General features: G+C 47.0%; 1 protein-coding gene across 1 annotated transcript; it reads left to right on the forward strand.

Annotated features, from left to right (window-relative positions):
* Positions 1-355: 355 nt before the first annotated feature.
* LOC131924239 (serine protease inhibitor A3N-like) lies at positions 356-5650 on the forward strand. The gene is made up of 4 exons (XM_059279500.1): positions 356-992; positions 3166-3439; positions 4362-4512; positions 5425-5650. The coding sequence occupies exons 1-4, from the start codon at positions 356-358 to the stop codon at positions 5623-5625; spliced, it is 1263 nt and encodes a 420-aa protein (XP_059135483.1). The 3' UTR covers positions 5626-5650.
* Positions 5651-15051: the final 9401 nt, after the last annotated feature.

The raw sequence follows: 15051 nt of genomic DNA on the forward strand, positions 1-15051 counted from the left end.
CAAGATAGAAAGGAAAGAAGAAATTAAGATTTTAGAAGGCTCTCGCCCATCCCCAGATCTGTCTCTTACTTACTTTGTGACTCTGGAATATCTTTTCACCTCTATGGATCCTGATTCTCTATTAGGAAAACTGGCTACTACAGCATCACTTCCTCCAATGGAAACAGGGTGCATGGGATCTAGTAGTGCCATCTGAGGGGCCAGAGCACTTCCTGTGGATGATCATAAAGGCAGAAAGGGGCAGCAGAACAAAGACACAATACAGGCAAAGTTGAAGCACAAGGAGATGATCAGGTTATCACCTGACCCTCCCAGACTCAAAAGATCTTTCTTTTCAGGCAGGAGAGCAGAGAAGATGGCCCTCCTTGTAGCTCTTGGGCTCTGGATGGCTGGGTTCTGCCCTGCTGTTGTCTGTGAACCAGATGGTACATTGGGAAGAAACACTGAAGTCCAGGAAGACCAAAACAAAGGCACACAAATGGACAGTCTGACACTGGCCTCCATCAACACTGACTTTGCCTTCAGCCTGTACAAAGAGTTGGCTTTGAAGAATCCAGATAAAAATGTTGTCTTCTCCCCACTCAGCATCTCAGCTGCATTGGCCTTCTTGTCCTTGGGAGCCAGCAACAATACCCTGGAAGAGATTCTAGAAGGTCTCAAGTTCAATCTCACAGAGATCCCTGAGGCAGACATCCACCGGGGCTTTGGGCAACTCCTCCACATGCTCAGTCAGCCCGATGACCAGGTGAAGATCAGCATAGGCAGCATGATGTTTGTTGAAAAGCGCCTGCAGATCCTGGCAGAGTTCAAGGAGAAGGCAAGGGTGGTGTACCAGGCTGAGGCCTCTGTGACTGACTTCCAACAGCCTCATGAGGCCAAAAAGCTCATCAATGACTATGTGAGGAAACAGACCCAGGGGAAGATCAAGGAACTGATCTCAGACTTGGATGAGAAAACGTTAATGGTGCTGGTGAATTACATCTACTTTAAAGGTAAGGATGGTGGCTGTTTGAGGGGTGGAAGCAGAGGGTGCTGGATGGGCACCTTGTGTCCATAAACTGACCCCTGGAAAGGAGGTGTTCATGGCCTTGGAGACATGGGTGCCTAACCTCTTATTACCAGCAGGCCTTACTTCTCCGTTGGAATTTTTTGGATATACTTGAGGTCCCTAGGATATACTCCACAGAATCTCTTGGCTCTCAGTCTAAAGGCTGAATTTCCTGTGACTTAAACTTACTGACTGGCAGAATGCATAGCTCACGCATCAAGTCCTACCTGAGTGTGTAGAAGCCCTGGCTTCTCCCTTCAGAGACTGTGTCTAGGTAGGTGTTCTATTGCTGTGAGGAGACACCATGACTACCACAACTCTTATAAAGGAAAACATTTAATTGGGGTGGCTCACTTGCAGTTCAGAGTTTCAGTCCATTATCAACATGGTGGAACATGGCAGTTTGCAGGTGACATGGCTCTATAGCAGTGTCTGAGAGTCCTACATCTGGTAAGCGATAGGAAGTGGACTGTGACTCTGGGCAGTATCTTGAGCATTTACAAGACCTCATAGCCTGCCTCCACAATGACACACTTCCTCGAATAAGACCACACCTACTCTAACAAAGCCACACCTCCTGATAATGACACTCCCTATGAGATTATGGGGGCAGTTGCATTCAAACTACCACAAAGGAGTCCCTCATCCAGCCCACTCCAACATTTCTAATATTCTCCTACAGAATCCATCTGCTAGAGAACCTCCATCTCCAGGAGGCCCCAGCTGGTCATGGACTTCTTGACCTAAGGAGCCTGGCTACCCAATCTAAAGGGGGAAGTAGCAGATGCCATAGCTAGTGAAGAGCCCTTCATGAATTCCTATGCAGGACCTGTCCCCTGATCCTTTCTGCATCAAGCTGGACCTGGGCATGGAAAAGCAGGGACTGGGGCAAAGCCATTAGTGAGAAGAAAGACCAGCCATACAGGGTTCAGTGTTTAGTGTCTGGCTGCTTCGTGGAATTTTAGTTTGTAAAATTAGTAGCCAAGGCAGCCTTCAGGGTCACAGTGCTGAAGACACACACCTGGGACAGGGGATCTAGGTTTGGGTGGCAAGAGAGTTGGGAGACTGGGCTGGAATTGCTGTGGGTAGTTGTTAGTGGGAACACATCCAGAGCCTACATCCACAAAACCCTGCCTGATAGACCAAGGAGTGAGGCAATGGCCCACAGAATGATTCCTGATAAAACCTGATGTGGCTAGATCTGGGATCGATCTGGGACTCTGGACTCTGTATAGGATAGAACAGAGGAGGGTAGGCTCTGATAGTATAGACAGAAAACCAATTGGCTGTGAACAGAAGATGATAGGAGAACAGAGGACAGGAGTACATGATGACCCAGGAGAGGCTGTGCTCTGAAAAGAGGGGAAGCAGAGTGATGGATGGCCTGAAGGATTAAACTGCAGGGCCCAGGACCTAAACTCCACGGCTAATTGACTGTAAGGTAGGGATGTGTGTTTATTCTGCTTGATCCTGAGACAAAGAAATTGTGAATGTATCAAGCCCTGCAGGGTGTATTACAGATAGCCACAGGCACTTTGGATGTCGGGTAAGTCTGAGTAGGACATCTTTGATTCATGGAGATGAAATGGATGATATGAGAGAAGAGGAATCATTATTCATGTCTCAGCCAACCAACTATGGGATCCTGGTAATCCAACTTTGGGAAGTTGCAGATCTCATGAGCTTCAATCTAAATCCACTCATGTCTCTGGGAACTGACTTCCATTAAGGTGGTTCACACTGAGGGGCAACATGGACAGATCACAGTGTGGGAGAACACAGTCTCTCTTGTCCTGTTTCCCCTAAAACCGGTCCCACTTTCAATCTGATCTCTCTGTTACACATCCCAACCTCAGATTCCTGGCTCTTTTTCTGATATCTCATGTAGGGAACCTTTGGTTTTGAGTTCCCCTATCCAAACCATGCCTGTGGATCAGTTCCCATTCATAGTTCTACACTTGCCAAGGTTTTTTCTAATCTGGATTATGCAACCAGTAAGGAACACTCTGTTGTTGAAGATGGATTGATTCCTGTCAAGAGTGATAATCTGGGCAGAAATGGGGTGGAGGTGGGTCTCTCTGCTGATGGCACAATCTGATGACCTGCTCCACATTTAGGGAAATGGGAGAGGCCATTTGAGCCTCATTTCACACGTGAGTCTGACTTCTACTTGGACGAGAAGAGGACTGTGAAGGTGCCCATGATGAAAGATAAATTTCTAACCACACCCTACTTCCGGGATGAGGATCTGAACTGCTCTGTGGTGGAGATAAAGTACAGAGGCAATGCCAGTGCCCTGTTCATCCTCCCTGACATGGGCATGATGCAGCAGGTGGAAGCCAATTTGCAACCAGAGACCCTGAAGAAGTGGAAGGACTCTCTGAGGTCCAGGTGTGTGTGCACAGGAACCAGAGCTGATCCTGCTCCCCATCCTGCTGTTGGCCCAAGGCCCAGTGTCCTTGTCCCTTAGAGTCTCACCAGTACCCAGTGGAATGGTTGGAGAGTCAGCAGGGACAGGTGGAGTGGAGGTGACTTTCCCTCCATTGACTCGGTAGTTTGGGGCCTGATTTTACTGTCATTTTGTTGTTTACAAGACGACATCAGCTAGAGCAGAAGCTGAGGATTTCTCTGTGTCTAACAGGCTGTAATTACAGGGAATCTTGAATGGGTTTTGGAAGGCAGAGGGGAGTGAGGTTGAGATGAGATCAGCTCTGAGAATCAGCTCTGCCCTGTGTAGCCATCTCATCCCCTCATTCATTGACCATTCGTGGAATGATGACTTGAAGACCTCCTATGTGCTGTGCTCTGATTTAGACCCTGAGAGTATATCAGAGACTAAAGCACAAAATTTTTTACCCTTAAGAACACATCTTGTAATTAAGGAAGAGAGAATGTGGGAAATGCAACTAATCATTATTTGATTAGTTAAACATGAGGAGGGGTGAGATTTAAATGGGGAGGATTCAAGGATAAGGAAAGCTGAAGTCAGATGGAGTGTGCAATTTTAAATAGAAGGATCAGTAGATGAAGTTTGAGGGTCCACATGACAGGGAAGGACTGCATTTTCTGGATCTGGAAGAAAAGCATTTTGGATAAGGGAAGAGCTGGTATCAAGCTTCATTGCCTGCCCTTGTAAACACTCTCAGGCATTGATGGATAATTGATGCAATAGGAAAAGCAAAATCATGTGATGTAGGGCCACATAGAAAGAGGGATTCTCTCTGGTAAGGGGTCTGTCTGTGGAGAGCTGCCCTAGCTACAATTGGATTTGAGGGGTTCCAATGACTCTTACATTTCTTTTTTTCATTCTCAGGATGATTGACGAGCTCTACATGCCCAAGTTCTCCATCTCCAGTGACTACAGCATAGAGGGCATCCTTCAACAGCTGGGTATCAGGGAAGTCTTCTCCACACAGGCTGATCTGTCTGGGATCACAGGGGCCAAGGACCTGACAGTCTCTAAGGTAAGCCAACACACACTGCGTGGTTCTTATTGGCACCTGAATGTAGCTGGTGAAGGCCAGGTGGCAAGGGAGAATGGTAAATGTGTGAGAAAGCCTGCATTTCTGAGATTCCCTCATCCTGGGAGAGAGGATTACAATCTAGATATTCCTGCTGAAGCCAATCGCTCCTCTACCTCACACCCAGGAACCCACCATGGAGGAAAAGCCTGTGCTTTGTGTCAGGCATGACCCTGTGCTGCAGTGTGGGTGCCACCCATAATCTACTGCAAGACAAAGCAATTCCAGTCTCAGCTTCTTCACTGCAGACTAGCCAGTGCTTATCCAACAGCACTCAGATTAGTAGCAGTAAAGGAAAAAACAAGGGATAAATGGCAGTTGGGATGAAAGGCTTAAGAATGCGGGTGATTATGTCTCAGGACTTCACCCTACCTTCCTAGATGCACAGCCTGGCAATGCCTAGTAGTCTGTCCAGTGCCTACTGAGAGGCCTGGGCTCAGATATGTACCAGCAGGTCATGGCAGTCTGTGCAAGAGAAGCCATGCATTGTGCATTGTGGTTGTATGTCCCAAGGAGGCTGGAGCAGAGGGATATGGAAGCCCATACTGGCTGCCAGCACCCTGGCTGTTCCCTGTGGGTCTCCTGAGAAAATGCCATTGAGTAAAGACTGGCATTGCCTATACTCATCTTCCAGTTTGTAGTGGGTTTGAGAGCAACACAGATTCTCAGAGACTGAGCAGACCCAGGGCATGCCTCATCTCACACCCTGAGCAGAGACTTGGAAACACCAGGGGTAGAGTTCACTGTAGGAACAAACAACCTCACCAGCAGCTGAGGCCAGCAGTGGATGCTTGCTCCAGGAATCTCCTCTCCTGCCCTCTCTGGTCTCCAGTGAGTGATGTCTTTCTCTTACAGGTGGTCCACAAGGCTGTGCTGGATGTGGCTGAGACAGGCACAGAAGCAGCAGCTGCCACGGGACTCATTCCTCTTGGATCGGCTCTAATTTTGAACCCTCTGGAAGTGAATTTAAACAGGGCATTTCTGATGATTATCTTTGACAGGAATACACAGACTCCACTCTTTATGGCCAAAGTCTCAAATCCCAATGAAAAGTAGAACTTCCCAAGTGGTGAAGCTTCTTTCCAGCAGCCAGGGATTAAGCCTATATATGGCTCTCTATATGCATTTTGGCTTCCATGTTCTGATTGGCTGTGACATACCTGTATTGACAGTGACTGTGACTAATCGTATGTCTCAGACACACAGAGGAGACTATTGGCAGGGGCTCCTTACCCTCCCTACATATAACACAATGTTGGATCCCTCATTCCTGCAGCTGCATGGAGCTGGTTTTCCAGACCAGCTTCCTTCGCCTAGTACACCTACTTAGGGCAGAGGAGTCTTTTTTTTTTGGTTCCCAGCTGACCAACGTCACACAAGAGATGGACACCTCCACCTTCCTCACCCAAATGCAGGGCTTTGAGCAAAGGATCAATAAACCTACAACTGTACAGAATGTGTCCAGGCATTGTTCACTGAGCTCCTGTGGTTGGGGGTGTGGCCTCTAGTGACCACAGGATAATAGAGATTGTCACTCACACTCTGTGACTCCTGTGGTGGATCTGTGACCTATGTGTTATTTTCAGTCCTTTTTAAGGAGGAGAAAATGAGGCTCAGAGAAGGTTAATCATTTCCCATGACCTCACAGCTAAGCATTATGACTGGTGAGATGTTCTTCCAAGTGTCCTGATGCCAGAGGAACAGTTTTCATCAAGCAGGAGTTCTGTGCACAGACATCACTATGGTGGTGTGCAGGTTGATCATAAAACAAGGCTCTGGATGCTTCACAGAGAGCACCCAAAAGAGTCTATGGATCATGTGACCTCTGTGCTGAGGTCAGAGTAGGATGAGAAGGTGGTCAGATGACCAAAAAGAATGTTCTGTGCAGGGGACACAGCAATGGAGGCATTTCTAAGAATCATTTTAGGTTTAGGAAAAAGACAAAACAGCCATGGATTGCCATGAGCCTGGCTCTTTCAGGATTCTCAAATGACTCAGAAGTACAGGGAACTTTGAAATGGTGAATCACTGTTCCAGTCTTGGGAACCTCATAACTCTGTGTGGCTATAAGACATAGAACTACTCTAGACAGATGTGGGGATTGTCACTGAGGGGACTCTTCAGGAACATCATGCCTCATCTGCAGAGGAGAGTAGATGATTCACCTCAAGGATTAGTTGGTTTAGTGGCTAGATAGAGGACCAGAGGAGGCCATGGTGAATTTAGAATGGTGTACTGGGTGTCCATGGTGAATTTGTAAGCCTGGGCATACTGCTGGAGGCCTGTACAGAGAGGAAAAAGTTGTTCATTCAATTTGAGACATGCTTGAGACTCTAGGCTCCTAAGAGCACACATTGAGCAGGTGGACATGTGGTTGCAGGGCATTATAGCCTGGAGAATCACACTCAGGATTCTCTTTCCCGGTGCACACTAAGGTACCCCTCCATGAGGACAATGGAGAGATAAGAATGGGACCCATGCATTGAAAACAGCCATGTCCCAACAAATCCAATGTATCCTGTAGAGAGCCGTGCACGGCCGTGCCTCAAAGATGGTGCGGCGTCTGGTTTCTGCCTTCCCGATGGCAGATGCTCCTTATTTGGCTAAGGCTAGGATCTGGCTTGCTTCTGCACACCTGGACCTAATCTGGCTTGCTTGCATATGTCTGACCCCAGTGGCATTGTCCACGTGGCACCACGGGGTTGATTGCCCAGTGGCTATAAAGGGCGTGGGCTGACTTTCCCGATGAGTGACTGTGAGAGTGACTGGGAGGGTGACTGTGAGAGTGACTGTGAGTGAGAATGAGAGAGAGAATGGGAGAGTGAGTTTGAGTGAGAGAGAGAGTATAAGTGAGAGAGAAGAAGAAAATGACTTTCCCCGGGGTCAGAAGATTGTTCAAGGTTCCTGAATAAACTGCTTGGAGAAGAGCCTGGCGTCGCGTCTTCCTTGCTGGTCGAGGCGGACGCGACAGTATCCAACAGTCAGTCAAGGCCCTGAGTGTTAGTAGTCTGACCTGCCCCTGGTGACCCACACCACGTCCTGATGTCATCTTACCTTAAAGCCCAGTTATGAAAACCCTCTCCCTCTCTCTCTTCTCCTCTAGACAGAGGTACTGCACACCCCCTCTTTCTCACTCTCCCCCTCTGTCACTCTCTTTCTGTCCCTCATTCTGTCTCCCTCTGTCCTCTCTCCCTTTAATAATAAAACTTCCCATGAGGATGACTCCTCTGCAGTGTGAGTAACTTTCCACCATGCCATGCCATTGTCTGCCACACACGCATGCCATGTCTCACACACCAGTGAGGGGCACTATGGCGCAAACCTGCTAAGGCCTCTCGAGTGCCATTTCACAATATTGACATTGGTGCTTCAAGATTCAGATAGGCCCTCCTGGCAGCCCCTCCCATGCCAGGATCCTACACCCAGTCTACCCACAACAGGCTCCATCTCACCTAATCACTCACCGGTGACCCCATCCACTAGGGGCAATATTGTAAGTTTCAATTGGATTGTCACACCCACTTTGGACCTGCCCACCACTCTTTTAGGCCCTTCTGGCTTTTGTAACACAATCCCTCACCTTTCCCTATATATGAGATTTCCACGGAGCTCAGATTTTGTTCTTGCTGGTCTCCTTGAAAATCCCAGTATTAGTGCTGAGACTCCTCTGGCTTTGTCAGGCTAAGCCTGACCCCCATTGAGTGTGGTGATGGCCCACTTTGACAGCACGGTCCTGGTTCTCTCCTCCCTCTACCTCTGGGGATGCCCAAGGCTGTATGTAGTGCCTCCTTTTCCCCATCTCATCCATGGGAACCGTGCTGTACATTTATGGCTAAGGTGAGCGATCAGGGCCTGCCCCTCCCAAGCCCTCACTCTGACACAGTCTTTCACTCTTGCTTTCCTCCTTCCTCAAACCTCTTCCACTAATTCCGCAGCATGTGGCGTGTTTGTTTGCTTGGTGGCATACCTTGGCAGGGCCTGCCAAAGGTTCCCACTTACTTGCCTCCACCCATGGCAGATCTTCTCCCTCCTGCCTGCAACAAGTCTGCTTTCTCATTCAACAGTGTCTTTGCCTTCCATTCAATACCACCACTCAGGTCTCTGATGGAGCTACCCGCCTGTGCCCATCCCCCTGGATGTGAGACTGGCCTCAGTATTTCTTGGGCTAGACAGTCAGGGAACTGAGAAAAAAATTCTCCACTTTCTTCCTTCTCCCTTCCTTTTGACTTAGATTTACCTGTTTAGGAAAAAAAAAGTGTTTTGCACAGCAACCACATGGCTGTCCTCCATCTTGGCTGGTGACCTCATCATGATGCAGACAGCCATGTGGCTGGCAACCATCTTTTACTAAGGTTTACTAAGATCAGAAACACATTTAGTCTTGATGACCTCTCTGTTCATTTAGTCTCCTTCTAGAGTAAGGAAGCAACAAACCTCAAAGATTTGGATTGATATGGACTTTTGTATGAGGATAGACATGTAAAACTATATTTGATTCAACACTGGTTTATACTATACTCCATATTATAATATAAATTTAAATTTATAAAGAATAATTCAGATTAACAAAAGGTAACTTGCAGATTTACACCCATTTTTTCTAGAAAATTTAAATAAATGATGTCATAGGTTTGACAAGTGGGGTATCTAATAAACAAGATATATATTCTGTGATGGAGTTTCTAGTCCCCCAAGAGGGTCCTTATCTTAGATTTGAGCTGCACCTGGCTCACAAGTCCCTTTTCTTCTGTTCCCATTCGGCCCTATGATCTTTCCCCTATCACTCTTCTTTGCCTTCTCAGGAACAGTAAGACCTAGCCTTGGAGAATTAGGGAATAGTAGCTGATAATCAGTCATTCATGCCTAACGAACAGACAGCCCTTCAATGCTCAGAGATCTGCAGAATATGACATTTAAAATGTTGATATAAAAGACTCCCAGATCCTAGCAATGACACAAGGTCCCCAAAGAAGATTACGAGGCACCACAATGTCTCCACCTGGATTATGGCAATGCTGACCTCTGGGCACAATGCCCCAATGCAAGACCTGCCACCACGACCTGGCCCAGACTGTGGACAAACAGCAGGACATCAGAGAATTGATTGCACCTCTTTTGCCTAGACAAAGTATGATCAGTCTTCTCTATGTCTCTCTTCCATTGAAAAAACGCCCACCTTATGGGCCTGGAGGCTGAAGACTGATACTGTTCTGATACTTCTGCCTCTAACAATGTTTAGTTCTGGCTATGGCTAACTGAGTATGGACTGGTCCCTGTCATTTTTAATAGATTTAAAAGCTGCTTGGTCTGCACTCAGATACAATTTATCCTTCTCAGATCTCTGAGTCCATTTGACGTCCAGGCTTTGCTTCAGCTGCCTTCTCATTTCTCTATATAAAATTCACAGGTCCCCCTCTCCTAGGGCTACTACTAGGTAGACACAATTTACCTTGTTACCAGATCAGATAAACTCATAAAATAGATTTTTTTTCTTTTTTTTAACTAAGGAAAAAATTTTGTTCATTTTACATACCAATCAAAGATCCCCTCTTTCCTCCTCCCAGCCCTCCACCCTCTTCTTCCCAAACCACACCTTCCATTCCCTCCTACAAGAAGGTAATTCCTCCCATGGGAAGGTACCTTTAGTAGAGGCAGGTCCAAACCCCTCCCTGTGCCTCAAGGCTATAAGAGATGTCCCATCATAGGTAATGGGCTGTAAAAAGCCTGCTCATGCACCAGGGATGGACTTTGATCCCACTACCAGGGGACCCCCAAGCACATCAAGCCACATAACTGTCTTGATATGCAGAGGGCCTAGTCCAGTCTCATGTGGGCTCCACAGCTGTTCATCCAAATTTCATGAGTTCTGACTAGTTTGGTTTGGTTGCATAGAAGAGATTTCAACGTAACTTTTTACTATTGACTGCTCTCAGTATTTTCCCTTTTGAGTTCCTGTCCTAACTTTCTTTCATGATGAACAGCAATATGGAAGTGTAAGCCATATAAGCACTTTCCTCTCCAAGTTGATCTTTGGTCATAATGTTATGTCCCAGCAATAAAAAACCCTAACTGAGACAACTTGGTAACTGTATAGTGAGATACTGCTATGACCGTCCTAGTATTGTTTGAGGAGGATTGTGAAGGACTTTGAAACTTTGGGGTAGAAAAGCCACTGAATGTTGGGAGCTCAGTGGGATGTTCTGTGGGATCTCGGTAGAGATGAACCTTAAGAGCAATGTGGAGGATGGGATCTGTTATGTGATGTTTCTGAGGGAAGTTTAAAAACTGTATCAGCACCCACAGAGGGGCCATGTCCTATATTTCAAAGCTGAAAGGAGAAGGACTGAGGGCTCCAGGTTCTGATGAGCTTTAGGAGGAGGCTGGTCATTGTCAAGAGAATCTGGTGAGGATATCAAAAGGCACAGAGGGAGGAGAGAGAAATGAGACCAAAGAAAGTGTGAACATAGAGGGTGTCAGACCACTTGCCTGTGCATTGGCAGAATTTGTGCAGATCAGTCAGTGAGAATCAGGTTGTTGAATATGTGGTTACTGACCATGGAGAATGAGTGTCAAGTTTATATTACAGCCAGGCCATATTGCAGAAAAAAATAAGGTAGTGAGCCTTACTGAGATCTGTAAGTGTGAGGTGGGAAAGAGACTTAAGGATAGAAGCAAGTGGAGTTGAGGAGTCATGTTTAGAATGGAAAAAGCCCAAGATCGATCAAGTGAGAGAGACAGAGCAAGCAGGAAGAAAGACAACCTTGAAAGGGCAGCAGTAGAAGACTTCAGAGTGAGTAGGAAGTGGGAGGGACTTAGAGAAGAGGGTGGAGGAATCCCACCAGGAGGAGGCTCCCAACAGCACAGGAACAAAGGCACAGGGAGGGATGCAGTGAGTGATGTAGGGACAGAATCTCAGTCTGAGGGTGTCTCCATAGAGAAAGAGACTCCTCAGAAAGATGCTCAGCCTCCTAGTAAACAGACATCCCTTTACAGAGGATGGGGTGCCCAAGAGTGCATAGAGGTGCTACCTGATGAACAGCAGGACTTTTGTCCCATACACGTCAGGAGTTCAGAAAGACAGAGAGACATCAGGCTCCAGTGATGCAATGAGAGACACAGACACAGAGGAGGAAGTTCCAAATGTCACTTAAGCAAGAAAGGGTGTGAGAGGGCCCACATAGTCTCCCTGGTAAGGCCTTACTCAAGATCAGAGAATCTGAGCTTGCTTTCCCCAGCAGGGCTGCATAATAGGATGATTTGGCCAAGGGTGCAGTTACAAGATGTTTTGAAGAGTCTACACCTGGTTGTATATTGTGCTTTGATCTTAAAGGGGGGAGGTCTTTTGTTCCCCCCTTGCTGATGTGTCTCACATTCCACGGCACTGTTCGTCATTTCAAGAATTCAGGACAGGAACCCAAACATGGCAGCCTCCTGAAGTCAGGAGATGATGTTGAGGCCAGGAGGGGTGCTTCTCACTGGCTTTCTGTTGCTGGATCCTACTGGTTGTCTTGAGAGAAGGAGTGAGAAGGTACAGCATCAATGACACAGACACCAGGAGTCAAATGAAGACAAACAACGAACTCCTTTGTTTACAACAGGGAAGGCCTTGTACACCCTCCTCCCATCACCCAGTCTGTGTTGCCGTCTGGTGGCAATGCATAGTTGTCACTCATTGGCTGGGCATGTTCAAGAATTCTGACAGTGCCTTTAACTAGGCCCTCAGGCAGACTCCAGATTGGTTCATAAGGAATTACATTATGTGCATGCCTTGGCAACTGGTCATAGCCAATTTCCTGGACCCTGTGGGCATGTTCTACTATAGCATTCTTAGCATGGTTTACTTAGCCTGCTTTCATACAGAACCCAGAAGCACCAGACCTGGGGTCACACCATTCACCATGGACTGGGACCTCCCCATCCACAAGTAATTAAGAAACTTCTCTAAGGTTGATCCACAGTCTCCAGTTATGTATGCATTTTCTCAAGTGAGGTTCCCCCCTCTAATATGACTATAGACGATGTCAAGTTGACATGTATCTATCCAGCACAGTGGAGAGAGAAACAGCTGGAAAGGCAGACTCTAAAATTTACACTTGTAAATTTACTAGGCTAGGGTAAGGGGAGTGGTGGGATCCAGCAGGAGCAAGTGATTGGCACACAGGAGTGTCAAAAACCAAGCACTCCCACTCAGTTAGAGGTGCCCAGTGCTCTCTCCATGGTTGCAAAACTAAATGTAAGCCAGTGTGGGAAAAAAAACCACAGAGATTTATTGAGGATTAAATTATCAAGGTGTCTCTCTCTCTCTCTCTCTCTCTCTCTCTCTCTCTCTCTCTCTCTCTCTCTCTCTCTCTCTCCTCTCTGGGATGGCAAAGTAAATAAGCAAATTGGCAGAAAAGGAAACATATTTTATAGGATTGCAGGGTAGGGATCTTTGAGCTGATTCAGCCTGTCTGGATTGAAGGGCAAGTGTATGCTCTTGCTGAGGTAACAGATGTTTGTGGGAAGGTTAGGGTGGCTCCTGGCAAATCTAAATGCACCGTGGGTGATCTGCTTCTCTGAAACACAGAGACTGGCTTTTAAGCTTCTGTTTATTCAGCCAATATTTTTCTTGTTAAGATCAGTGCCTCCATTTCAAGGACAGCAGCTTTGGACCTCACTCCTGCCTGCTAAGTCTCTCACTACACTGTTGACACAAACACCACAGTTCTCCCTAAAGGGCCCAAGAGATAATTTATTCTGGAGCCATTTTGAGTGGCAATGATCTAAAAACACAGACTCACATTACCCAAATTCCATGTTCCAATGTGGAAGCAGGCTCATTAAAACTTGATAGCTTAACAAAGAAAGAAAGTCACAAATCAAGGCAAGTTTAAGAGAACCTCAGAGGGGCAGGTGCATCAAGATTGGGGAGCTTCTCTACATTCTCAAGATGTTAGCTGCTGGTATTCTTAGCTTTTGGATTGCAGCTAGTTGTCTGCTAAGTGAATAGACTCTATTGTCACAAGGTTTAGTTGTGACACAGAGGGAGGAAACATGGCTGTTCCTGAGAGGCAGCACTTAGTCCATGAGAAGTTAATTATCCTCTGACCCTGCAATGTTCTCATCTCTCTACAGTACTGAAATTCAGATCAGCCAGCCAGGATCTGCAGACACAGATTCCTTTAGGAGTTTTCCTTCACTGCCAGACAGGGCAGCTTCCCTTCAGAAGTCTGATAGCAAAAAAGGGGAGATGGAGTCTCTATTGAGAATATGCGAAGTGATACTGGACAGGATGGTTACACCAATACAGATGGAATTTTTCTATTTGTCTCCAACTCCTCCCCAGTTCCACACTGAACCTTGAACCATTGGAGAAACAGAAGCTGTGACCTTGAAATCCAGCTGCAGCTGCCTCATTGATTGGAACACAGTGACAGGTGTTTCAGCTAGTTAGATTTTCTAAATTCATGTTACCAGAAATCATCTTGTCTGACCACTTCCAGTTTGATCACAGAGCACACCTTGTACGTGCCAGCATTTCCTAAGAGGTGGGAGGTGTCCCTGGTGTGGATAAATAGGCATCAGTGTGTGGTGGGAGAACGACACCCCAGGAGGGCAGCAACCCCAAACATTAGGACTCACCTAACACAAATGCTTGCAGCTGGCTTCAGCTCTTCAGGTAAGGCTCAGGATATCTTCTCTGGGGACAGAGGGAAGAGCCTTTCCAAGACTGTGGTATTGGCAATGACCTGAATTATTGGTTTCAGAGGTGGTGAGGACTTTTTCCTGGGGCACTGTGTTAGAGTCAGTGGACATTTCTGGGTTGCATATGAATCTTCTCTCCAGTCCGTGTCTTCATGTCTGTGGAAGATACGATTGGCATTGGCTATGCTCCTGGAGAGTGAATGGAGCCTGCTCCTTCTGACCCTGCACAAGGAGGAAGTATTGAGACCTTGTTTAGTCTGGGTACTGCTGTCATAGCTAAGAGGAGACAGGACAGTTGCAGATTCCCTCTGGGGCAGGAGGCTTGGGATCAGGGATCCCACTTACCCAACAGATCCCATGGCCACCACTATGAGGGGCTCCACCTTCTCATAGCCAGGAAAAGAAGACAAGCACTCAGCCACTTAGCCAAGTCTTCTCTGGTACAAACAGACTAGCCTGTTTTCTGTGAAAATAATTTTGATGTAAAAAAGGTTAATGCTCTTTAAAGAAATGGATGCATCAGTCTGACAATAAACACAGGATAAAGGCAGCTGAAGTCCCTGGACCCTCTGTAGGCATGTCACAGGCCTGGGCACATGTGGATCAGCTCCAGCACCTTTCTCCCCTGCTCCTTCCATTCTTCTCCTACACTCTTCTGCGCTCTCTCCCCTCCATTTCCCCTTGGCTCCCTCATTTGATGGCCCTTCTTCCCTCATCTCATCCCCCTCCCTCCCTCATCAGATCCCCTACCCTTCCTCCTCCTGCCTCCACTTTTCTCCACTTTCTCACTCCTCATCT

This window comes from Peromyscus eremicus, chromosome 14 (assembly GCF_949786415.1).
Source record: "Peromyscus eremicus chromosome 14, PerEre_H2_v1, whole genome shotgun sequence".
NCBI lineage: Eukaryota > Metazoa > Chordata > Mammalia > Rodentia > Cricetidae > Peromyscus > Peromyscus eremicus.